General features: G+C 48.6%; 1 protein-coding gene across 4 annotated transcripts in view; it reads right to left on the bottom strand.

Annotated features, from left to right (window-relative positions):
- Positions 1 to 1,177: 1,177 nt before the first annotated feature.
- EPB41L4B (erythrocyte membrane protein band 4.1 like 4B) overlaps positions 1,178 to 24,926 on the bottom strand; it is a 119,506-nt gene continuing 95,757 nt past the window's right edge. The window contains exons 21-26 of one of the 4 annotated variants that reach the window (XM_053921966.2): positions 23,733 to 23,928; positions 21,325 to 21,402; positions 14,912 to 15,028; positions 12,517 to 12,585; positions 6,729 to 6,874; positions 1,178 to 5,742 (exon numbers count right to left, since the gene is read on the bottom strand). In XM_053921966.2, the coding sequence (XP_053777941.1) occupies positions 5,673 to 5,742; positions 6,729 to 6,874; positions 12,517 to 12,585; positions 14,912 to 15,028; positions 21,325 to 21,402; positions 23,733 to 23,928 (676 nt within the window). In that variant the 3' untranslated portion in view covers positions 1,178 to 5,672. Of the gene's footprint in view, positions 5,743 to 6,728; positions 6,875 to 12,516; positions 12,586 to 13,238; positions 15,029 to 21,324; positions 21,403 to 23,732; positions 23,929 to 24,926 lie in introns of those variants that run through there. The other 3 variants (XM_053921968.2, XM_053921970.2, XM_053921964.2) reach the window with 3 other exon arrangements.

Here is a 24,926-nt window from a genome sequence, read left to right as displayed (position 1 = left end):
AAGCTAGGCAGCTGGTTTACTCGGTTTCCCCACAGCAAGCACTCACAGGCCCTAGGAGGTTGATATCAGGCCAGATGGCCAGGCTGAACTCTCAACTTTCTCAAATCCATTCCCACCGCTGCTTGCAGTTCACTCTGGCTGTTTACTGGGCCATCCCGTTATTCACACCATGCGCTTACCCACATGCCAGGTCTTCTCCAATGGTGCTTTTGGAGTGATACCACATTCAAAGTGCTAAGCTGGCTTCTGTTAGAAAACATGGACACAATTCCTTTTATGCTGGTATTGCAGAGTCAGCATTTTTGCCTGCTTTTTCTAGTTTTTAAAAATTTTATGTTTTCATAAATAAAGAAAATAATTATGAAGGCTGAAAAAACATAAAGGTTCCAAATGCAGACTCAGAAGTCAGTTGGGGTGGAGTGGTGATCAGTAACTTCTGTGATGGCCATAAAGATTAAATAAGGTGATACAGGTAAGAATCAATAGGGCTCAAAGCTACAAATGGCATGAATGAATACATAAGATTTTGAAATACAAACATTAAAAAAAAAAACCCTCAAAAAAACTAGTGATCTCAAGCTTTCTAGGCCCAGGGGAGATGGGAGACAGTCCCGTTGTAGAGATAGTGAAAAGTGCCACGTGACCCAGAGATCAAGTGTTCACTATTAGGCATCAGCTGACACTGACAGTGGGCTTTCAGTTAGAGTTGAAACAGGTTTACCCTGACAGATGAATCAGGTGTAATTCATAAAAACCTTAGGCTTCATGAGATCTCCCAATATAACAAGAGTTGCAAGAAATCAGATTTATTGCTTTAAAAGGGTTAGATGAACTACAGCTACTTAAAAAATCAAGCAAAGAGACTGCTCCCCCAAAATAGCTTTGAAATTCTAAAATACCGAAAAGCCAATCAATTGAAAATCTATTAACATGTAATCCTAAAAAAACTCACAAAAAGCCAAAACAAAAAAAACCTCCTTCTTAAAAATTGAAATTCTTCTTTTCTTCTCCTGTCCACCAGAAAAGGTATAGTCAGTTTTAAATAGACCGACATGTAGCCAAAAGAAAAAAAATAAGGAAGTACCACATTTCTCATTTCAGTGTTGACTCTGTTACTTTTTTATTCTCTTGATTTCAGTTATTACAATTAACAGTGATGGTGCCAGAAAGAAAGTAAAAGAAAACCAGGTTATTCTTTTGGTAAATTGTTCTGATAGAACCATGTGGGGTTTTTTGGGAGGGGTTGCAGAGGATGATGGAGGCGGTGTTGGAGGAGTGTTTGCACCCGCAGCCTAAAATAAGGCTTGCAGGTCATCTGTGGATTCAGTGATTTACCCGTGCAGAAGGACCTGGGGTCCATAGACCCAAAGGGGGCCACAGATGGGCTTCAGGGGTGATGTGAAGACCCTGTGAACGTGCTGGAATAATGTAGTATATGGCACTTTCTAGGGAGAACACCCATAGCTTTCATGACTTAAAGTCTTCCTGCCTCTCCAGGGTCTTAGAACCTACTCTGGTTTCCAGTTCCCTACCAACGGTGCTGCTTCTTTTCAGAAGGCCCTCCCACCCACTTACATTGCCTTTGGGGATTTTCTTATTCTTTCTCTTTTCTTCTAATATTTGAGCTTAGTTACACTGCAGGTTTTGCACAGACCCTCTGCTCCTCAGTGATGTGAGTTCACTGAGTGTCCAAGAAATACTCTGCTTTTTTCCTCTTACGTGCACATTTTGTGGGGGGGAAACTTCCCTGAATCTTCTGAGACCACTGGCTGTCCAAGAGCCAGCTATTCAAGCAGAAACTTAGAGATAAACCTGAGTTCAATTTCATTTTTAGAAGAAACCACCTTTATTTTCTCTTTTCATCAAAGCCATTTCTCTAAAACAACTTTTTTTTTCTGATATAAAAACTGCCCCAAACCAGTGCTGCTTTTCGCTCACCTGACCAGTAACAAATCTGCCCGCGCTCTCACTGTGTAGTAATAGCTGTGATTTTTTTCACTCTCGATTGTTTAAGAAATAAAAGCTGTGATCTTGGCAGTTTCTCAAAAAGTTAAACAAAATGTTGCCACACGACCAAACTATTCCAATCTCAGTTATACACCCAGGAGGACTGAAAATATATGTTCACCGAAAAACTTAGCCACAAATGTTTCTATTGTTCAAAATAGCCAAAAAGTGGAAGCAGCCCGAATGTCCATCAACTGAGGAATGGATGGACAAAACGTGGTCTCTCCACACAGCAGCATATTATTCAGCCATGAAAAGGAATGAAGGGCTGATGCATGCTGCCACACGGGTGAACCTCGAAAACACTGTGTTAAGTGAAAGGAGCCAGACACAAGGGGCCACATATGGTATGACTCCATTCATAGCAAGTGTGCAGAATAGGCAAATCCAGAGACATAAATCAGAACCAGCAAGTAAATTCATGGTTGCTGGAGGTTGGGAAAGGGGAGAGTTGGTAGTGACTCTAGATGTGGGGTTCCCTTTTGGAATGTTCTGGAATTTGTGGTGATGTTGGCACAGCAGTGCAAATATACTAAAAACCAATGAATTGTACACCTTAAAATGGTGATGGTGAATTTTGAGTTTTTCCAAAGTAGTTACTTTTGAGATGGTAAAAGAAATATAAAGATAAGGATATCAGGTTTGGGGAATATAAAATGTGGGTTGCATGTAGGTGGGATCTTCTGAATGCTCCAGGACGTAGTTTTAAAACTCTTCAAACATAAGAATCTCCTACAAGGTCTACAGTCCACCCACCCGGTGGGTCATTGGCTTCCCAGGCCCCTTGCACTAACCCCATGTCCACCAGGAGTCTGAGTCCCACACTTTGGGCCCTTGCTCTGCAATGATTATGTCAGCAAGCTGATCTCCGCCCCTCTCAAGTCCCTGACAAAAGATGTGTGTTGTGTAACCAGGCAGTGCTATTGTTTTGGTTTTCAGTTTATAAAAAAGATGAAGCGGTTGTACCAATTCACTTTTATCCCAATGAATCCATCCAATCCAAGGTCATCTGCTCAGCTCACAATGCCAAGCACCCATTGTACATTCATATAGGCAAATAACCAGGACAACTGCTGAAATAATGGAATCCTCTTGATTTTACTGGTTAGTGTTGAGCTGCCAAAGGTACTGGGTTTTCATACACAGTATTAGCCAACTGCTTTGCAATCGGACTTCCAGTGACATCAACCTTCTGAACATCTGTGGACCTAGGGGGACATGGGGAAGAAGCAGGAGGCTGAGAGCCTCCTAGCACAGCAGCCAAAAAGCCCATGCATCCCTCCTCAGAAGCAGAGCCCGCCTGACACCCTGGAACATGAGGGTTCCTGGCTTCTGCAAGGAAACTTCCATGTTGCCCGAGAGGTTTCCATTAGAGAGCAGGAGGTGAAGAGCAGAAGAGTCAGAAAGCAGTTAGGAGAGGAGGAGGGAGGGCGCTGGGTTGGCAGAAGGCGACAAGCCCAGACACAGATAGCTCCCCCAAAATGTGCAGGACCACATTTTGCATCATTGTGTGCGCAAGACTGCAAAAGCTGTTTTAAAAGTACAGCCAGGGGTCATGTAGTATGGGGGTTAAAAGGTCCCAAATACCCCAATTGCCCCAGGCGGCTTCACCGGAGGAGCAGACAGCAGTAAAAGCCATCAATGAGAAGAGCACAATAGTCTGTGAAAGGCAAAGCCAAGCCCCACACATTTTGTTAGCTTCTGATGATGTTACTGCACCACAGCAAGGTACAAAAGGGGCTGATGTTTACAGTGATGGCCATGACTCATCGAGAAAAGCTTGAATACTCTCCAGTGTACTCTGTTTACTAAGGCAGGGAAGTGTGTAATACGTTTTAGAAAGATTTCCCTCAAAAATATTAATATTTTAAAGATTCAGCACTTCCAGGGTTAATCCTCTGTTATCGGAATATTTGCTTACATACCTCATTTTACAACAATGCTAGTAAGTGAGGCATTGCTCTTTTTAAATAATCATTAGTATGAAATTATTGGCACCATTCAGTTTTAAGTACAGGGACAGGAGAGCAAACTATACAATACAACATAAAAATACAGTTCTGATACAAATATATGAGATCAATTCCACTTAATAAGTGGTCTTAAGAAATGGATGGACATTTTACACACGAGGAAATACAGCTAGTAAATCATCACATGGAAAAGTACTCAGCCTTGCTAGCAATTAATGAAATAAAACAACATTTCAAGAACAATACACACCTATTAAACTAGCAAAAATAAATAAAAACGGCAAAACCCAATACTGGCAGAACTATTGGTAAATAGAAATGCTTATACATTGCTGGTGGCATCATAAATTGTAGAAGGAATTCAAGCATTCAGAGGGGGTTGGGGGGGGTGGGTTGAACTAGATGACCTTTAAGGTCCTTCCAACCCAGGGACTGGATCTTTCTAGAAAGCAATCTGGCAATATAAAGCAAGAGCTATACAATACTTCATGCTCTTTGACCTGGTAATCCCCTCTTTGGAGACATTCCCAAGGTAAGAATCCAAAGGAAAGATATTTTTTTTTTACAAAGACATTCATAGCAGCACTATTTATAAGAGTGAAAAATTGGATATATCTCAAATGTCTAATAATGGGGAGAAGTGAGGTTAGCCATGTTATATGGACATAAAGACATTTAAATGAATGAGAGCAGGCTCTGCATTGAAAAGAGAAGCTATGTGCTAGGTGGAAAAGTACAACCAAAGAGTATGTACACACCGGTCGTACCAATGTAAAATGGTGTGCATGTGTGTCGAGAAAGCTTGGGAAACAATCTGGAGGGCTAGTTTGTGGTTAGGGGGTTCCTTTATTCCTGCAAAGTTGTTCAAGTGCATAATAAAAAGTTAAAAACACATTTCGTGAAACTTATAAAAAGAGAGTAGAGTTTCTTCTGATCGAGGTCCTATCGACAGGATAGGAATTGATCGACTTTAGAAATGATTTTCCTTTATGGAATGCCCAAATGAATCCTGACACCGAATCACCTTAACCTCGTAAGGATTTTTAGAATTGAAGCTATAATTTTCTGTTTTGGGTTTCATGATAAATTATATGTATCCCAAGTAATATCCTATCTAACAAAGTCACAGGTGAAGTTATGTTTCAGATTAAGCTGAAGTACCTTAAATCCTGGTGAGCGCAACTTTCTTTTTAGCTCGTGTCTGAATAAAAATGAATGTTAAAGACTTTAAAAGATCTGTGTATTTACTTGTGTAAATGAAAAACCAGCAAAAAGAATTATTCTCTCATTAAAAATGACTTTAACAAACAGTCAAAGCTTGGTGTAAGTTTCAATCATACAAAATCACATGGTTGAGATTGATAGCAAAGGATTCCGCTCCTTATTAACCCCTGTGGTTATTAATGTACACACACAGGTACTTCTGAAAAGGAATCCACATTTTTCCATATTTCCTCTCCAAGGCTTACCCATCCTGTCTCAACTACATTGAGTAGTAGAAAACCTCTAATACTCAGGAGACATAAAGTAACCTTTCCAATAAAAGTCAAGCCTGATGTTGGCTTCAACCACCATGGAGACCTGGGCGGACGGAGCACACATCTGCACGTTGCGCTAGAGTGAGCCCACAAAACCCGAAGACGGAAAATGACAGAAGGCACCATGCCATCCTCCAGGCAACCAGGGGAGATTTCACAGTTCCGTCATCAACAGTCTCTTCATCATTTTCTCTCTCTCCAGTTCCTGCCGGAGCGTCTCTGCGCTGAAAAAGAGGAGGTGACAAAATAGTGAGATAAACCCTCAAAAATCACAAGAGCAATTCAGCTGAAGTTGCCTCCAAGATTCTTTCTTGACTGCAGTTCTTGACTTTCTCTGTTAGGCTCCTTAAGCACCCCCTACACTGGCTTGCATTACAGTGAGCTGAAATCATCCGCCTGCCTACTCGCTTCCCCCACCAGACTGGGAGTTCCTCCAGGCACTGCCCCTCAGAGGCCTGACTGCCTTTATGTCATTCACCTCTGGACCCCCAAAGCCCAGCGCAGGAGCTGGTGCATAGTGGCCTCTCAGGAAAGGTCTTTCGAGTGATTGGGAAGATGTTTAAAGGTTAGATTTCTTTAAATCATGCTTCCAACTGGTCTCATATGCACTTTCTTCTAGAATTCCCTTCTATGTTTTCTTTCTTTCATCCTCACCCGAGGATACGTTTTCATTGACCTTAGAAAGAGAGGAAGGAGGATAGAGAGAGGGAGGCGAGGAGAGAGATAGAAAGAGAAAGAAACGTCTATCGGTTGCCTCCCATATGCACCCAGACTGGGGCTCAAACCTGCAGCCTTTTGGTATGTGAGACACACACCCAGGTGGGCCACCTGGCCAGGGCCCTGCTACTGTTTTAGCAAATAGAGTTAAATTAAAATTGGGTGCTTTACGAGATTACTTCTGACTCCCTGGCCTTCGGGCCCAGTTGCCTCTCTAAGGAATCTGTCTCCACCGTTCACACACACACACACACACACACACACACACACACACACACGTACACACTCATTCAGTGTCTGCTTCCCCTCTCCCAATACTGAACTGTAAATTTCATAAAGTAGGACTTTCATCTGCTTTGTTCACTGTCCATCCCTAGCACCTAGAGCACTGTCTAGCCTTTGAAGACATTTCAGCAAATACAGAATGAATGAGACGGTTGTAGATGTCACACACACAGTGAACCTCAGCCTGCGCCTGGTGTCCCTGCCTCACCTGGCTGCCAGGGAAACAGGCTTCCGAGCGGTGTAGATGGTCTGCACTGTGGAGATGGTCTCTGTCAAAGGCCTCAGGGTCACTGCGGGAATCAGCGGGGAAGACTGGCCGGGGCAGCACGGTAACTTACTGTCTCTGAAGTCTGCCTGGAGAGGAAACGGGAAAGAGGAAATCCATCTCAATTTGGGTTCCATTTCCACACTGTCAGCTGCTCCCTGAGCCTTACCATACAATTCGGTTGTTTTTTGATAATAGCTAAACTTCATGGCCATTTATTAAAATGACTTATTTTGTGCCAGACATCACTCAAAGTACATTACATACATTACCTCCTGAAACCCTTTAAGGCAGAGATCATATTTCATCGCATCTTAGCATCGTTGTAAGATGCACCATGTTTGCATTGCCACAGAGAAGGAAAAATGTGTCCATTCGAGCTTTGTCCCACCCACCGTTGGAATGACTTTCTGATTTCGGAGAGGTTAAAGGGTGAAAAGAATATGCCTCTTAGGACTGATTTTATGGAAAAGGGAAGTGAGGTCAGAGAGGCTAAGTATCTTCCCAAGGTCACACAGGATGTGTTAGGAACCAGTATTTCGAAGCAGGGCTAGCTGATTCCATAACTGGTGTTTTTCACCACGACAGCAATGGTCCCCGAAGTATGGCCCCCAGACTAGCAGCATCAGTATCACCTTGAAACTTGGTCAAAATGCAAATTCTCAGGCCCCACCAAGGACCTCTGGAAAGAGAATGTCTGGGAAGTCCAGCAGTCTGTGTTTTTACAAGACCTCTAGATGATTTTGAAACAAGGTCAAGTTTTAGGTACACTGCCTCATTTGGAGAGAATAACTGATTATTGTTGTTCATCTTTCAAAGCATGATATGCTTATTACTTTTATATAGAAAAATTAGAAGATATATGAAAGCAAATAAATGAAAAATTCCATAATCCCTTACCGTTGTTGGCAGTATATGGTAGGGGGGACCCAAAACCCCCAGAATTATCTTCTGGAGGCCAGGCCCCTTGTAATACAGGCTCCCCCTGCTAGGTGAGTGTTCTAGGAGCCCATCTGTGTCAGTGCACCAGCTGGCATTGTTGTGAGAGGCTGCACGTAGCTTCAGTGAATTTTTTTGAAGACTCAACACATTTGCCCATTTTATGATGGGTGGTTTACGAGCACACCTGCCCACACCACGCTGAGTTTTCAGCAGTTCTTGACCAAAAACAGCATGAACCTCATGCCCCACCCTCCCTATTCACCCAATCTCTCCCTAAGTGACTTTTTTTTTTTGTTTCCCCAGATGAAAAAAGTCCTCAAAGGGAAACATTTTGCCGATGTGGAAGAGGTGAGACAAAAAGTGGCAGAAGCACTAAAAGGCCTCAGAATGCAGAGGCTCAAGAAACTGTTTTGAGCAGTGGAAAAAATGTCTCGATAAATGTATTGCATCAAATGGAGAGCACTTTGAAGGTGACTGAAGTTTAAACATGTAAGAATAAATACACAGTTCTTTATAAATAAATCCCAGGGGGGTTTTTTGGGTCCCCCCTCATACATTTCCTCATAGTATTTTTCTATGCATGCTTTTTTGTTTGTTTTATATCCTTTGGATAATGCCAGCTTTGTATTTTATAACTAGATTTTCCACACTAGTTCCTGGGCTTAAACTTGGAGGAATTTACCACATAGCTTTCTAAAGAAGAGGCTTTGGTCATCAAATGAGCACTAGAGTTGTACTGACTCAACAGGAGATAAGCTACCCCTTCTAGGAAAACATGAACCCCCCCTAACAATACCAAGTGCAGTTAGAGTTCTGTAATGGTGTATCTGGCGTGAACAATAGGGAGAAAGTCTTATCTTTGAGGGGGTCATGAAAGGCTGTGGCTGAAAAATGCAAGCCCCTATTTGTTTGGTGCCTGTCTCCAGAGGGAGAACTGGCTGACCTGGGCTGGAAGGGAGCCATGCCAGAGAACCGGCCACGAGAACAGGAGCCTCACACGTTTTCCAGCACGCAGTGCTTGCCGCGAGGAGCCTGCACACGTGCCGAATGAATGAGTGAACCTTCACTGCTCTAGCAGGCGTTTGTTCAGTCCAGCAGGTCATTCGGGCTCATCACTTCCCAGGCACCGGGTAGGACTGCACTTCCCCACCCTCTGTGAGGTTAGGCATGGCCACGTGCCTGGCTTTGGCCAAGGAAGTGTGGGTTGCAGTGCTCTATTTCATTTCCTTTGAAAGATTTAAGAGATGGTATGTGATTTATTACCTCTTGCTCCTCCCCCCTCCCACCCCGGCCCTTCTGCCACTGTGACTAGCAGTGCTCCAGATGGCAGCTTCTCCATTAGCCCGGGTTCTGGAAAGAGGATAAGACAGAGCAGAGCCCGGAGCCCACCCATGACGGACAGGCAGCATGAGCAGGAAATGCAACTTGTCGTTTTAAAGCATGATTTTGCTCCTCATCTCCCCTGATACAGGAGCTGGGGTAAGAAGCTTTTTTTCCTGTTGTTTCAGTGAGATGGGTGGAGGTTGGGCTTTTAATGCCACTTTTTATACTTTCTGGAGAGGGAAGTATGGCACAAAGGCAATGGTGGGTAAAAGTGTCAGGGCCTGAGCATGAATCAAGGTAGTGGCGCCAAACAGTATTAGCAGCCATTATATTCTCAGTGTCACGTACCCCAGGAAGAAAAGCTAGCTTCACTTAAGAATGACCTTGGGGAGCAGTGAAGATTACCGACATTAAATCTCAGGGCTGAGTACTCATCTTTTTAGTATTTGTTGAATGAAGAAATGAATGAATGCATAGACTTTCACTGAATGAAGCAGATAAAAGGGGCACAGACCCAGGTTAGGAAGAACATGGGATATTAATTTGGCCAGAACCAGCCTGGGGCCCTTATCCTAGACAGATCAAAGCCCTAGGCTGAGTACAAAGCAGAAACCCAGTTAATAGGTCTGAATATAAGGTAGGAACTGGTTTTAGGATCAAGCAAGGAGCCCAGTTGTTGAAACCAGACTCAAGGTCAATGCTAGATCAATTGCCAGACCAACTTTGTGCAGAGTTCCCTGATACTGCTGAACTCCCCAACAACTGGGGCTAGGATACGTCTGGAGGTCTGTGGAGACGGCAGTCCTGCAGCAAGGTCAAGTCTCTTGACCTTGTTGGGGAGGAGAAGAGAACACGATGCACAGGGGTGAGAAAATCAGGAGGCTGAAGTCCATGAATTTGGCTTCCGTTACCATTGGGCTGTCAGTAACTCCCTGTTTAGTGTCTCCAATCTAGTCTCCTTCCTCAGTTACAGAGCTGGATATCCAACTGCCCGTTCACTGTTTCCACTTGCGTGTTTCCCAGGCACTTCTTTTTGTGTATTTTTATTTTTTTTACTTAATTTTTATTATATTTTTTCCATTGCAAGGCATTGCTAACACATCATGGCCAGAGGCAAATTCATTACCCCTCCCAATCCAGGCTTCTTTCAGATTTCCTTATCCCAGTGAACGAACCCACTGTCCATCCAGGTTCTGCAGCTCAGAAACCTGGGAGCCATTCCTGACCTTCCCGCTTCTGTATCTAATCCAATTCTTACCAGTCTCCTAGATACCTCCCCATCTCTGCACTTCTCTGCATCGCCACCACCAAAACTGCTCTGGGTCAAGTTCTCTGCCTTCTTGCCCTTGAACTGCTGTCCTCAATTTCTAGACTATTGTCCTAAATCCACTCTGCCTGTCACAGGGAACGTTTCCAAATGCACCTGCCCTGTCACTCACTGCCCTGCTTAAGTCCTTCAAAGCCTTCCCATTGCTCTTAGGATAAGCGTCAGAATTCCTACTGTGGCCTACACGGCCAAGCACGGTTTTGGCCCTTCAGCGTTTGCTCCTTCCTCCCCTTCCTCTTCTCAGGCCCCACTCCCTTGTGCTCTGCATTTTAGTCTCTCTGGCTTTCATTTCAGTGCCTTGAACGTGGGAGGGTCCCTCCTGCCTCACGTTCATGCTGTTCCCTCTGCCTACTGCAGCTGTCTTCAAGCCACCCTTGCCCAGTTCTTAAAAGTCCCAGCGTGGTTTCTAACATTGGTTTCCTGCCCCACCTTGGCCCCCAGCTTTTCAGGAAGGGCTTCCCGGGTGTCTCACAGCACTGCCAAGGCTGGGCAGGTGGCCAGAGTGCCCATTATGGCCAGCGGAGGAAAGAGGAGCCAGAGTTTCCAGCTGGGGAACTGTGCCCAGCAAAACTGCAGGGGCGGGATGCATTTAACAGCCTGGCCCAGCCCCTGTGCCTCTGCCCTCTGGTTCTTAAGAGGCAGATGCTGCAAGCACCTTACGACCCTAGAAATGGACATTCCAGAAGCCTGGTGTTTTGCCTCCTCTTGGCCTGCTGAACACCTTCCCTTCTGTTTGTGCTGAATCAGCCACTGCTCATGCCCTCCCTCTCCCTGTGACTCAAACGACCTCAGGTAGTGACGATAATACTGCTCATGAGCCTGCGCTTTGAGCTACTCCCAGGTCACCCGCAGCTCACTCCACAGATCCTCCAGATTGGCCAGAAACCCTTTGGAAGGAGTCTCAGGAGTCATTTGGTTCTAGGAATCACCACCAGGGATCCCTGGGAGGAGGAGAGGGGAGGGGGAAGAGGAGGGGCCCTGGACTCCCCACTCGGGCTCCAGACAGCCGCCCGCTCTATAGCAACCTCCTGCAGAAGTTTTCATTTAAGGAAGAGAATTGAGCAGCTGAAAAGGAGCCTGAAAATCATTGAACACTCATTCTGCGGATGAGAAAACTACACTTATGTGTTAAAAAAAAAACATTCCACCTGTTTGCAGTGAGTGTAAATAAGCTGTCCAGTGACTCCAGGAGAGGTGATGACCTGCAGCTGGTTGTCACGACTACCAGTCCTTGTTAATTACACCACCTGCCTCTCTAGCCTTGAAAAGCCACCACCATGCCTGACATTTGTGAGACGGTCTGTGGCCACTAAAGAACGTACAAGTTCTTGATCTCTTTTGATTCTTGCCTCAACTGGATACAAGGAGGATATTCTTATCACTGTGTCCACTTTTAATAGGGGGAGTGTGGGTTCAAAGTGATTAAGTAACTTACCTAAAATCACACCATTATCAAGATGCAGATCCAACCCCCCAAAATAAAGAACCGACAAAAAATACCATGTCTATGTGTGTTCATAGCGGCACTATTTATAATAGCCAAAAGGTGGAAACCACCCAAATACCCATCAACAAATGAATGGATCCACCAACTGCAGTGTGTGCGTACAAGGGAATACTATTCTGCCACGAACAGAAATGACGTACTGGTATATACTACAATGTGCACACGCCTCAGAAACATCATGCTCAGTGAAAGAAGCCGGACATAAAAGGTCACATATTACAGAATTCCATTTATATGAAATATCCAAACTAGGTAAACCCATAGGGGCAGAATGCAGATCGGTGGCTGCCACGGGCCAGGGGGAGGTGGGACATGCGGAGTGATGGCTTCGTCGGTGTGCGGTTTCCTTTGGGGGTGAAGAAATGTTTCCAAACTAGATGGTAGTAGCTGCATCACCCTAAATGTACTAAATGTCACGGAGTTGTCACTTTAAAATAGTTAATTTTATGTTAATAAAATTAACATAATAACTAAAAGAGGGAGAACCCCCCACCAATCCCAGCTCCTTCTGAACTCACGGAGTTCGCAGGGATCAAAGAAACTGTGAGCGTGGCTGCCTGGCACCCCACAGGAAAGCGTGCCCTGTGGGAACAACGCCTTTAAACGCAGGTCGGTTTTCTGGAGCTACTTACGGTAAACTGTGGCCCTGTAATGAAAGGATCGGGAAACGGGGTCACTGTATCAACCGGGAATGTTTTTATCTTCAAAAAAGAGAAAAGACAAGAGTGTTACTTTCCGATTAGAAAACAAAGTTTTGCGATCTTTGGCAGTACGCTTTCAAAATCAAACTGAAAGATTCAGGGGACCGCATGCAGAGCCTTCATTCTTGTGCAAGGGAACACACGGAGGTCCCTCCGGCGTGACCAGTGGTTGTATCTGTGGTCATCGTACTGTAGGCGGGGACACAGTAGGGATGAGAGGCTGGAGCCTCATGTTTGGGGGCACCCCACGCTTACCTCGCCCTGGAACCCCCTTCCCTGGGGTCTGCCTGGGCCTCCCAGGTGTGCTGGGCCCTATATGTGGCCCGCTCCACTGATCAGGGTGTATGATGAAGCAGGCCAGGGTTGCCTGGGGTGGCTGCTGACAGCTTCTCTGTGGCTGAAGGGAAAGGGCTAGTGACTGCTGAGGGGTCACATCCTGGGACACAGTCTGTCACAGTGGACAGAGGAGTGACTTACCTAAGGTCACACCATTAGTCCTGACCTGGACTAATTAGGCCAGAAAGCATTCCCTATCTCTCCATTTTCATTGTGGAGCTCCCTGTAAACTCTGGGCAACAGAAGGAACCCACATAAGCACATGAGAACCCCACCACCGTGGCCTCTGGGAACAGAAGGCATGGTGGTCAGAAGTGCCCAGTTCCGGGCTGGCGGCAGCACAGGGCTGGTCTGAAAGAGGGTGGGCGCACCGGCTTGAGCAGGTAGTGGTGGGTAGCCCCAAGAGCCTTTGCTTCCATTTCTCTGTCTGATCATTTCGTCTTTGGCCCCCTGGAGTCCTGGGGGATGGGGGAAGAGGCTTATTTCTTTAAGCTGGCCTAGAAGAACTGCCAGCAGACCCAGGGACCTGATGACTCTGGCACTAGCTGTGTCCGCAGCCCCCAGGGCACAGAAATTGCCCGCACACCTGCTGCTGAATGCACACTCTGCCACCCACCACCAGAGGGCAGCAGCCCTTGTGTCCCTCAGGGTCTTGGCTGTGGACCCTGGGGCAACTCCCTGATTCTCTTGAGTCACTCTAATGGGGAGTAAGGTAGGAATGAGCAAGAACACATCAGACCAGACCCAAATTCTCTGAAGTTTCTGAATGGGTGGCATAGGTCTCACTCCCACTGGCCTGGGAATGACAATGTCCTTGCAATCCCCATTGAGAGGTCCAGTCCAAGACTGCTCCCCTCCCCCCAATTCTCTTTTGCCTCTTTCAACAATTCCAAATTCCCCGACACACTGCCTTAAGACTCAGGCGCCCACTCAGACTGCTGGTGGAGACTGCCTGCAGCACAGCGGGGTTAGGACTGGGGGCAGAGCCACGTGGTGCATTCTCCTTGCCGGTTTGCCTACTTGGTTCCATGTGGCGTTCTGGGACCAAGAGCCCAGTGAAAAGTAACATACAGATAAGACTCTCAGACCTTCATGAAGGAGAAGGGGAAAGAGGTTTATTAGTGCTAGTAAAGAAATGTGATAGTTGGCAACTCCAGAGAATTATGTCGTGCCCGCTCTAAACAAGAAGCCATGCATTCCAACAGTGCTACCCTGTGTTGTGCAAATGTGGCCAAGCTTGTTCGCCCTTCTGATGGCGCCGTCCCTTGGTATAGCCACTGTAGCAAGGGAGCAGGGTCAAAGTCACACTATTGAACCTGGCAGGGTCTAGCTGAGAAAACAAAGTGCCTGATGCAAAAGCCTACATGTGTTCCCTGGAAAAGTGACACTGGAAACCAAGTACGTGTCCCGCAGTAAATAACTGGTTAGGTAAATGGTGGACCACTCACTTAATGGAACATAAAGCGGTCCTAGGGAAGGTAGTAACAAGACAGAGAGAACACAACATTAACTGAAAAACAGGAGGTGCTACGGATACTACGGTTTAACCCTGTGAAATTGTGAATAAATATGAATAACTATTAGCAGGAAACATGCAAAAAGGAAAAACTGTGCTAGGTTGGGGTTACGAGTGATTCCTCTCAAGTCATCATGTAAGGCTCCTCTTGACAAATAGCAAGAAAGATGAGTTTTGAAACATTTTTATTTGCAATAGCAATGCAACTGAGACTTTTCTCTCTGGGAAAACATCTCTGCTCATTGAAGCTCTAGGGAAACAAACTCTTCCTGGTTCTGGAGACCTAGAGATGCAGGGGCAGGACCACAGCCCCACATCCCAGTCTGACCAGAGCCAGCTGGTCTCCAAACTCTGCATCCATCCTGGAGGGAGAGCACCTGTCGGCTGGCCTCTCCCCGCGGTCTGCCGCTCCTGCACACCCTTGGGGCCGCCTCGCCTCTCCTGGCCAGGCCCCTCTCCTTGCCAGGTACCTACCAGCCTCGTTTTGATTGGAGGGTGCATGCAAACTCCAGTGGTCTCTTCCTTCATGGGGAGAGAGAGTGGAGGAGAGCAGCGAGAGTGGGCACAATGGGGGGCGCTGGCGGGCTCTGCCTGCTCACGAGGAGTGGAGAGAAGGGGAGGAGGTGAGAGAGGGGGAGGAGAAGGAGGAGATAAGGGAGGGGAAAGGAGAGAAAGATAGCACAGTGCAAGACAGATCTGTCAACTGCTGCTAGCCAGCCAGCCTCACCCGCAGCCTACTTCCAGCCCCTGGCCGACTGGAGGCTAGTCCCTCCCGCCTCCCTCCACTCTCCACCTGCTCTCCTCCTCTCTGGCTCTCATCTGTCTTCTCTATACTGTCTGAGCAGAACACCACATCAAAACCCCGCTCCCTGGGCGGGCAGGTAGGGGCCGTCTCCTGTGCCATCTGCACAGGACTGGCAGTGGCTTCCTGGCATGCTGTTGAGGATTCTGACACACTGCCCAGGCCAAGCCAGAAAGAAAGCTGTGAGGAGTTAGTGATACCGGCATGGGGGCACTTCGAGGAGGGGCCACGCACTTGGGAGTATTTGCCTCCCATGCCTGGTGGCCTTTGCATTCTGCCAAATAAGGGTCCACATTATGGTGAATTGGTGAGCAGATGCCCAGCAGAGTGCCCCAGGAAAGAGATATATCAGCGAGGAGGAGCATAGAGTTTAGGATTTAATCTGTCATGTCTTTTATCTGTGTTCAGAAAACATACTTGCCCTGACCCCCTCCCACACCCATGAGCCCACGCCTGGGCATCTCGCATGGGTGCTGGGGTATCCTGCTGCTTAGCTGGAAGATACCTAGCATTGTGGGAAAATGCCACGTCACTTGGGATGCCAGGTTCCCCGGCCCAGCCCTGAATGGTGCCATGCACTGGCAGAGGTCCCACAGCTTGTCCTGCTGAAAAGGACGATGGTGAAGAGAGAAAGCTCTGAGGTTAGGAGAGGGGACCACTGCCGGAGTTAGTCTGGGTTTCATGGAGGGGCCATTCACTCCAAAAACTAAATACACACATCTTTTAGCTCAAGAGAGTTTCCTTAAGTAGTTGGTACGGTCCTGCCATGATGAATAAAGCAAGGCTTTGGGTCAGCTGCATTGAAAACTGATCAAGAGAACTGCAGGCCCCTTTCCCATCTCCAAAGTGATCTAACTCCGTCCCCTTTCCAGCCATGCCATCCTGGGCAGTTTCCGGGTCCCTTCACAGCCGCCACCATCTCACCATGGCCTTCACGACAGCCTGGTTTCACTCTTCAAACTGGGGATGTGCAGAAACGGCATTTGCAAAGTCTAAATCCATGGGTCTAGACCCCTTTTGTGATTGGTTCTAAACCTATTCTTCAGAAACAAGTGCGTCCATATTAGTCCCCTGTACTTAGGTTTTACCAGCCTGCTTCCAGTCCCCTCACTGCTCCCTCTGGTCCTCAGGCTAAATCCTACACTGCCCAAGGCAGCATCCATGGCCTGCGTGGGGCTGGCTCCCACTACTGCCCCATGCTCACAGCTCCAGCCAGAACCACCACACCAGGGACCCCAGGTCACGGGGCCTTTGCCTCTGCAGATCACAGCAGGCCCCCAGCGTGTGCTTTTTGAAGAAAATAAAAGCAGGCATTAATGACCAAGACACATGGGCATACTGCCGATAAGCCAAAATGTGTCCAGCTCACCAATGTCTGAATTGAAGGTTATAATGAATGACTTAGGACTTTGCCCAATACTGGACTTTTATGGTCAAGAAATGTTGATCCCCAAAGCATCTCTGACCTTTCTAAATATGCATCTGAGTGGATTTAGACAAAAGAACATTCCTGAGGCTTCCACGCTCTTGACTCTTAGTAAGTGAACAGGAAATAAGATCACACATGTAATAGGATACTACTTTGAAAGGCCATTTTAATTTTTTGCCTGGTGCTTCCTTTGCTCCTCAGGCCTTTCCCACATTCAGGCAGCTAGGTCCTGGTCAGCTTTGAAGTTTCCAAATCTGACTTTTGGGAAAGAGTTTGGCCTGGGCAAATGATGATGACACTGTGTGAGGCTTCACCACCAGATTAGGAAAGAGATTGCCAGTTTGAGGACAGAGGAGAAAAGCCAGAGCGGAAGGGAGGGGGGGCAGACATTAGGGAGTACTGAGAAGATGGGCCCTGTGCCCCCGCCCGGGGGCTGAGGCTGGGGAACAGAAATGGAAGCCGGAGAGGACCTGTGTCCCTTTGCTCAGGGAGAGGTGGGGAGCCGGCGGGCCCCCAAGCAGAAGGGCTGTGAGGTGTGTCCAGCAGACAGGGGTTCCATCCCAGCAGCACAGTGACATCCATTCCACTGTGTGCGTGAGGGAAGCAGCGTGCCCTGATGTGTGGGCACGCAGATGACATCACAAACCACATGCCGTCCTTCCCTCTCCCCGTGTCCTGGAGAACAGAGGCCCCCTGATTTGACTTGAGACGAAGCTTTAGCCCTCATGATAGAATGAAGTTCAAAATAAAAACTGTTATTGAGACAAATGGAAACCCAATCCTCTGACAGCCAACACAGGGCCCATTCTGTGCACTTCACAGCCTGCCTCTGGCTAGACCCATCTCCTCCCTGACACATGAACTTGACTGACTGTGCCTGACCCAGAAGAGGCCCAGGTTCTGACCAGCTCTGCTTTGCAGTTGGGCGAGTGGTTTAGGAAGCACAGGGATCAGAGAGGGACAAGCCCCATAGGGAAAGAGAGCATCAGGAGCACAGAGGCACAGGTGTCTAAGGTCTGTGTTACCTGGGGAGGGAAGCTGGCATGGCTGACCTGGAGCGGGGGGTGCAGGAATCTGCATTCCTAGGGGTTGGCATTATTACATGTCAGTGTATCCTCCTTCCAGCTGCCCTCCTCTATTAACACCAACACCCTCTGTGCACTGCTTACACTCACACCCCCGCAGAGAGCGCCAGACGGAGAGTGGGCGCTGTCTTCACTCACGCGCCTTCTCTCCCCACCCCGACCGATGACGCCCCACCTCCTCCATCCCAGGCAGAAGCTGATCCAATGGTGAAGTCTGCGATGCAGATTCTGGGACCGGGCAGACAATAAGCTGCAGACGTGGTGGGACTTAGATTGCTAAATTGAGCTACCTAATAAAAGAGTTGGGCTTAGGGAAGAAAAGAGTTGGGAGCGGGGTGGGATGCTGTGAGAGTGAAGCCAGAAAGAAAGTTTTTGCAAAGAGCTTGCAGATGAAAGTTCTTAGAGGCGTGCAGGGGGTGAGAGAATTAAGAAGGCGGTGAAAAGAGATTCAAGAAGTGTTACCAGGTGTGAATTTAATGTTCTTGAGTGGGTTTTTTTTTTTTTTTTAAGAGATACCCGTCAAGATTGAAACCTTTTTATTATTCTTGGCTGTCTGGACTATGCTTCTTTGGAAACCACTCCACACAGACTGGCTCACGAGGGTGGAGAGTCTCAGGTTAAATCAGCTCTGAGAGAGTCTCAGTGGAATGGTGTCCAACGAAGCCAAGATAATCCGTCCCCTCATCTCTCTAGCTGCCTGTCCATCCAGCTCTGATCTCTCTTCTTTCCTCCGTTCTCCAAGGAACCAGGCCAGTGATGCGGCTTCAGGAGTTTCATTCGGCCCCAGACACTAAGTCCAGCCTCTCCTCTGCTGTCCCGGGACGCAGACCCTCCATCACCCTGACCACGAGGGCAGCGAGGCTGCTGCTTGCATTCCTTTGACACTGCGAGAGGCAGATGGAAGAGATGAAGGGAAGAGGACCAGACAAAGGGAGAAGCAGGCTGCCAGAGCCTCTCTTGCTCTCTAGGACCCCTAGGGACCCCTGGAAGACAGGACTCTGGAGCGAAGTAAGGACAAAGCCAGGGATGCTGAGGAAAGCCCAAATGGAGTGGGCTCTCTGCCAAATCCCAGCCCTCCAGCCTACCTTCCGTGTGAACGTGCACTCACGCCTCAAATCCACACGAGCAAGACGAAGGGGGCTTCACCCGGAGAACACGTATTCACTGCCAACTTCTGCTGTGACGTGGGCAGCCGTGTCTCCGGGCAGTCCAAGGACCTCTGCTGTGCCATGCCTGGGCAGCGTGGCACCCGGGGCCCTGTGTCAGAGCTAAGTAGCAGCCGCCAGAGATACAACCGGGGTGTCCCGGGGAGAAGGAATGAGCTCCCTGTTGCCGGAGCGGAGCAAACAGAGCCTGGACAGTCACTTGTTAGGCATTTGCATCTCATCATGGGACCTCTGGTCCCTGCCAGATGCTGCTTCCTTCCTCGTCTCGGTCGTTTATACTCAAAGAAAAGATGGGCAATTCGATCTCCGAGCCGCATGTAGAACATGATGGTCTTTAAGGGAATCCCATGACTCCCATCAAAGCCATGATACATTTTTTTGTAAATTAATCTTAGTTCTCAAATCTTTCAGGCCTTTTAAATAAATTCTCAGCATTTTGCTCATGCTGTGCCTTCTGCACAGAATGCTTTGGTCTACTTTCTCCACGTGGCAAACTCCTACTCCTAGTCATACTTTAAAACCCCAGTACCATGAGGCCTAGGAACTTAGCTTTCTCCCCTTTCGCCTTCAGAGGCTTTCAGGTCGTACCCTAAGGGTTCTCTGGTCCCTTGGGGGATGCTGCCCCCTAGCTAGGCTGGCTGTCCCCAGCTTGCTGCTGAGGCTTCCATCTCCCACAGCTCTGCCCCTCTAAGGTAAAACTGGTGTCTCACTGGGATACTGACATGGCACCAGGCTCATGTCACCTAACTTGCTGTCCTTTCCTCCATGCCCTTTGTCAAAGGTTCCCGGTCAGGGGAGTGCTTTACACACGGCCTTTCTTCCAAGTTCTTCTCCAAAGTGGCAGTTCCCCAAAGAAGAGGCCGGATTTAGCCCAATCTGATGGACAGAGCACGGGAGGAGGAGCCTGAACACTGGGGTTCCAGCTCCAGCTCGGTCCGGGTCCCGTGTGATTTCCCCACTCTGGGACAGAGCCTCCGCTCCTGTGAGAAGGGGCGACGAGGCGATGGAGGGCCCTCTGATCTGAGTCACCCTGCCTTGACAATTTGTTACTGAAAAGACCATGAATAACTTGGTTCCATTTACTTGTACATGGGGAATAACACGGTCCCCAGAACCATTGGTTCTCCGCTGTTTGTCCAAAGGAGCTGACTTGAAGCTCTGAGATGGTACCAATCTCCCAACAAGAAGTAAAGCTGTAGAAATCACAGATGATTTCCCTGTGCCAGCTGAGGCAGGACTGGTGGTCGTCCCCAAAGCCTGGACGGCATTTGCCTCGTTTGAAAGCCTTCCAGAAATCCTTCCTAGGTACTACATCCTCCCCACGGCGAGCCAGGCCTGAGTGCCTCCCACTTCTGGCTTCTCCCCGTGCATCTGCTACACGGCTCGCCTGTCCGCCTTGGCCCTTTATCAACCTGACTCCCTGCCTACCTCCAGCCGCCCGTTTCCACTCCCAGGGCCTCCACGTGGCCGGGTGCACAGCAAGCTTTCAGGAGACAGTTTTTAATTTGATTCACATTTTGACTCACATTTTGACACACACTCCAAATTTGTGGACCATGACTTATGGTCAAGTACACTTGGATATTAGTTGAGCTGAAGACATATCCAAGTTTGCCTGTGTCCTCCAATAACATTGGTAGTGATATCTTACACATATTTATGGTGTTTTGAATTCTTGAAGATATCTCTCTCTCTGTCTCTCTGTGTCTCTCTATGTCTGTCTTTCTCTCTCTCACATACACACACACACACACACTCTTAGGCAGACAGGGCAAACAATGACATCCTTATTCAACAGAGGAGGCAGCGACCATCCAATGACAAGGCTCTTAAGGAGCGAGCAGAGATCGGGGCCAGGCCTGGCCTGTGTGACTCCTGGCTCAGTGCTCTCTCTCCTGAAAGGGTTTCTCAGCAGCATGAGCCCCACAAAGGCCACCCTCCCTAAGGGGAGACCTGTATGCAGATGATGAGGGATAGCAGGGAGGCACAAGGGGCCTGGAGAGCCAGGGTGAGGACTTGAGCAGGGGCTTCAGACCAGCGCGTGTTGTTGGAAGCAACAAGTGATGCCCCATGGGTGGGCATGCGGGACGCAGCCCAGGAAGCCAAGAAGCCAAGACGCAAGCACTCAGGAGCCCTGCGACGCTTGAGGAGCAGTGGGCAGGTGGGAGCAGGACCCCTGTGTCTACCTTCAGAGGAAAGGGAGCACCACCCTTCCTCGAGGACTCTGGGAGGGACCCATAGTGCCTGAACCCTCGAAGAAAGCTGATCCCTGAGCCTCCCGGCTGTGAGCAGGTCAAGAGGAAGAGCCTTCCCAACAGCGATGCCCACCTCTGTCCATCTGTCCCACTGCCAAGATGTATCTATGCACTGTGGCTTTTCTGCTGTTAGCAAAATGGGAAGTTTACCAGAGGGGTGGCTTCTGTGAAGTCCATCAGGAGATCGCCTGGCTCCAAGGTAAAGGCACCTCCATGGTCAGAGGGACTCTAGGAAGGCAGACAAAGATATCCCAGTTAGGGACAGTGTTGGGTTGACAGTGGAATGGCACCGGGAAACACAGAGGTCCCCTAACCCCACTTCTCCCCCCTTTCTAATACTGAACTCAGGATGAGGCCAGTCCCCCACGCAGGTCTCTCACTTGGCAATGGACAAGATGTTAAGACCAAGCTCCAATGGTATTTTCCTGAAGCCTTAATGAGTAGAAGCAGGGTGCAAGGTGGACAACTGCCTTTTACTGGAAACTGCAAACAATGTTTCTGAATGGTGTGAGTGCTCTCTGACGGGTCTTCTGAGGGGAAAACACTGCAGAGAGTCCTCTGAGTGTTTGGAGAGAGCAGAGCCCCCTGTCCTGGATCAAGAGGCCAAGGCCTCCAGGAGCTAAAGTCCACTGCACAGCAATGGGGACAGGATGATCTTGACAGTGGGGGAGGGGTGCCTCTGAAAGTCAGGTTCATTTTTGGAAAAAACACTTTTATTCTCTTGTCCTGGGGGTGGGGGTGGGGTCTCAGCACCACGGGGGTCTTGAGGCCTTTTGTGGGGTTAGGAGTGGGGGGAATCCCATCCACTCTTCAAAAGCAGGAACTTCAGGACCGAGTCGGCCAGGAGGGGGAGCCCTGTGGCCTCTGGTAGGATGTTGCAGCCGGCACCCTCCCAGATCTCCCTTCTGTTTTGTACATGTTTTCACTAGGTCTCAACTGTGGGGCGGGGTACGTGACAGAAACCTGTGTCCACACGTGGGACAATGCAGAATGAGGGACTCTACACAGCAGAGGGGAGCCCAACTAGAGGTACCAAGAGGTGAGACCCACAGAAAAGCAGGGGCTTCGGCTTGGGCCAGTCACTGGCTGAGGGGGCCGGCCAGGTTGCTGTGAGGAACGCAAAAGCATTCCCAGAGACCCTGGGAAGGGGCTCTGGGAAGGGGCCCTGGGAAAGGCAGGTGTTGGTCACATAGGATGGGAGTCTGGACTGTGGCACCTGGACATTACCAGGAGTTGTCATCCTGAAGCCGCAGAAGCCTCTGACATCCGGTTCCTCTGGTTTGTATAAGCTCTTTAACCCCCACTGGACCTGAAGCCAGCCCATGAGCTGGGCAGGGCGGCAGATATTATTCCCATTCTTAGGAGGAGGAAACTGAGGCTGGGAGAAACAAGGGCTGCAGACTGACAGCTCATTTCAAGCAGCCATAAGGTGTGAGAAAGGAGCAGCTGGGAACCAAGTATGGGCCTCAGGTCCTGCCTTCAGTCTGTGCCCCCACCCCTTGCAGACCCCGTGCCTCAGTGGAGTCCATGGACCAAGCCACCTCTATCTCAACATCTACCTGGAGACGATAGATTCAACTGTGTTTGGACTGGATGCTGAAGAGTGAGCACAGCTAAGTGTCACTCAGAGGAAACCAAGAGCAATGTTGTGTGAGGCCTTCGTCACAGCCCATTCACGTTGCTGGCAATTTCCTGAAATCCCAAACTACCAAATAGAACACAGTTTCCATCACCACACTAGGTACACAGGCTCTCCAATATGAGGATCGGGCTGGGGCTGCTTCTGCATTCTACTGCTCCAAGTGTCCTGTTATGGGAGGAGACCCCATGTCTCATGTTCTGTCTTTCCCGTGATTAGTCTGTGTAGCAATGACATTCTGAAATCAAAATTGCCCTAAAAAATCTCTTTAATTTCCCTTAAAGTACAGTGTGCATGGTTTTATATTACATTACTTGCCTCTCACAAACGCTTAGCCTATCTTCCGGGGACAGTTATAGCAAAAACACGCTTTGGTGGTTGTTACGTTGTTTTACTAGTGCAAGTCTCCTACAAGAGTTGATTATGCAAAATTTAAACACACAATGGAATACTACGCAGCAGAAGCAAAGAAGGAGCTCCTACCCTTCATGACAACGTGGATGGAACTGGAGAGCATTATGCTAAGTGAAACAAGCCAGGCAGTGAAAGACAAACAGCATATGATCTCACCTGTACGTGGAACCTAATCAACAAAATAAAAAAGCGAGCAGAACAGAACCAGAGACATGGAAATAGAGAACAAACTGACAGTGACCAGAGGGGAGGGGAGGGGGATAACACGGGAGAGAAGGGGAAGGGTAATAAAGGAACACGCGTAAAGGACCCACGGACACAGACAACGGAGCGGGGGAGGATTGAATATGGAAGGTGGGGGTGGGGAGGGCAGGGGAGAGTAATGATGAGGACAACTGTAATTGCATAACAATAATTTTTTTTAAAATGCACACAGATGCCACACTTAATTCCTACCCAAGTCCCAGCAAGTACGGCTATTCCTCAGGGCTTTTCTTCCCCATACCTTGGCCCCTGGGGACAGCTGGCTCTTGCTTTCTGAATCCTGAGGCGAGCTGAGTTTGTGGACCTTGGGGGATGCCAGTGGCGCTGAGACTTGTGTGGTGGTGGTCGTGGTGGTGGTGGTGGTCGGTGTGGTGGTCAGGGGCAGGCCTACCGCCTCGGCCAGCTCTGGAGGGAGGTCGTCTTCATCACTGCGGTTGCTAAAAGCACATGCAGCTCTGCTCATTACAATAATAAACAGGCTGCGGGGAGTGGGCTGGGGGGGGGAGGAGGGGTGGGACAGCCAGGACGGGGTGGGGGAGGGGTGGTCCCCCAAATGGAGGTCTACCAGTGGTCCCGCTTCCAGGACCCAATCCAGTGACATTTTTGCCAAAGCAAATTTGGGGTGGGTTTTCTGTCACTTGCCAAGGGATTAAAAGAATTTTTTTTAATGGAAGGGTATACATAACATAATATTATTTTGTCCATTCGTAAGTGTGCAACTCGGTGGCATAGACACATTCAAGTGTTGTGTGATCATCCCCACATCTAGGCCCAAAACTTTGTCATCATCCCCAGTGGTGCTGCACCCACCGAACAACAGCCCTCCATTGCTCCCTGCTGCAGCCCGTGGCGACAACTGCTCTGCTTCCTGTCTGGGTGAGGCTGGCGACTCCAGGGACCTCAGAGAGGTGAACTCATACAATATATGTCCTTCTGTAGGTGGCTTATTTGATGCGCCACGATGTTTTCAAGGTCCGCGCATATTGTAGCACATGGCACGGTTCACTCTTTTCACGGCCGAGGAAGATCCCATCGCACGGCGAGGCAGGCCGTTGTTTACCCACTCACCTGCGGGTGGGCTGGGGCTGTTCCCACCGTTTGGCTATCATGAAGACTGTTGCTACGAGCGTCCCTGCTTTCGATTCTTTTGGATTGAAATTCCTCTTAGGGGTGGGACTGCTGGGTCATATGGTAGTTCTATGTGTAACTTCATGAGGAACCAGCAAACCAAGGGATGTTATTTTAAGCGGCCTCCCGTTGGAGGGTAAGCGCCAGGCTTGTCGGAACCCGCTGCTCTGAGTAAAGGATGTAAAACCCTTTTGAGGCCTAACAGCTAGTGTCCCTTTGGTGTGACACACTGGTCACATGGGAGGAGTCGGGCACCTTTGTTTTGGGGCCAAGTAGCTCTGGTCTTAGAATCTCCCTGATGAAATGG

This window comes from Desmodus rotundus, chromosome 1 (genome assembly GCF_022682495.2).
Source record: "Desmodus rotundus isolate HL8 chromosome 1, HLdesRot8A.1, whole genome shotgun sequence".
Classification (NCBI taxonomy): domain Eukaryota; kingdom Metazoa; phylum Chordata; class Mammalia; order Chiroptera; family Phyllostomidae; genus Desmodus; species Desmodus rotundus.
The sequence above is the reverse complement of the archived record's forward strand: the minus strand, read 5'-3'. Positions and strand labels throughout refer to the sequence as shown.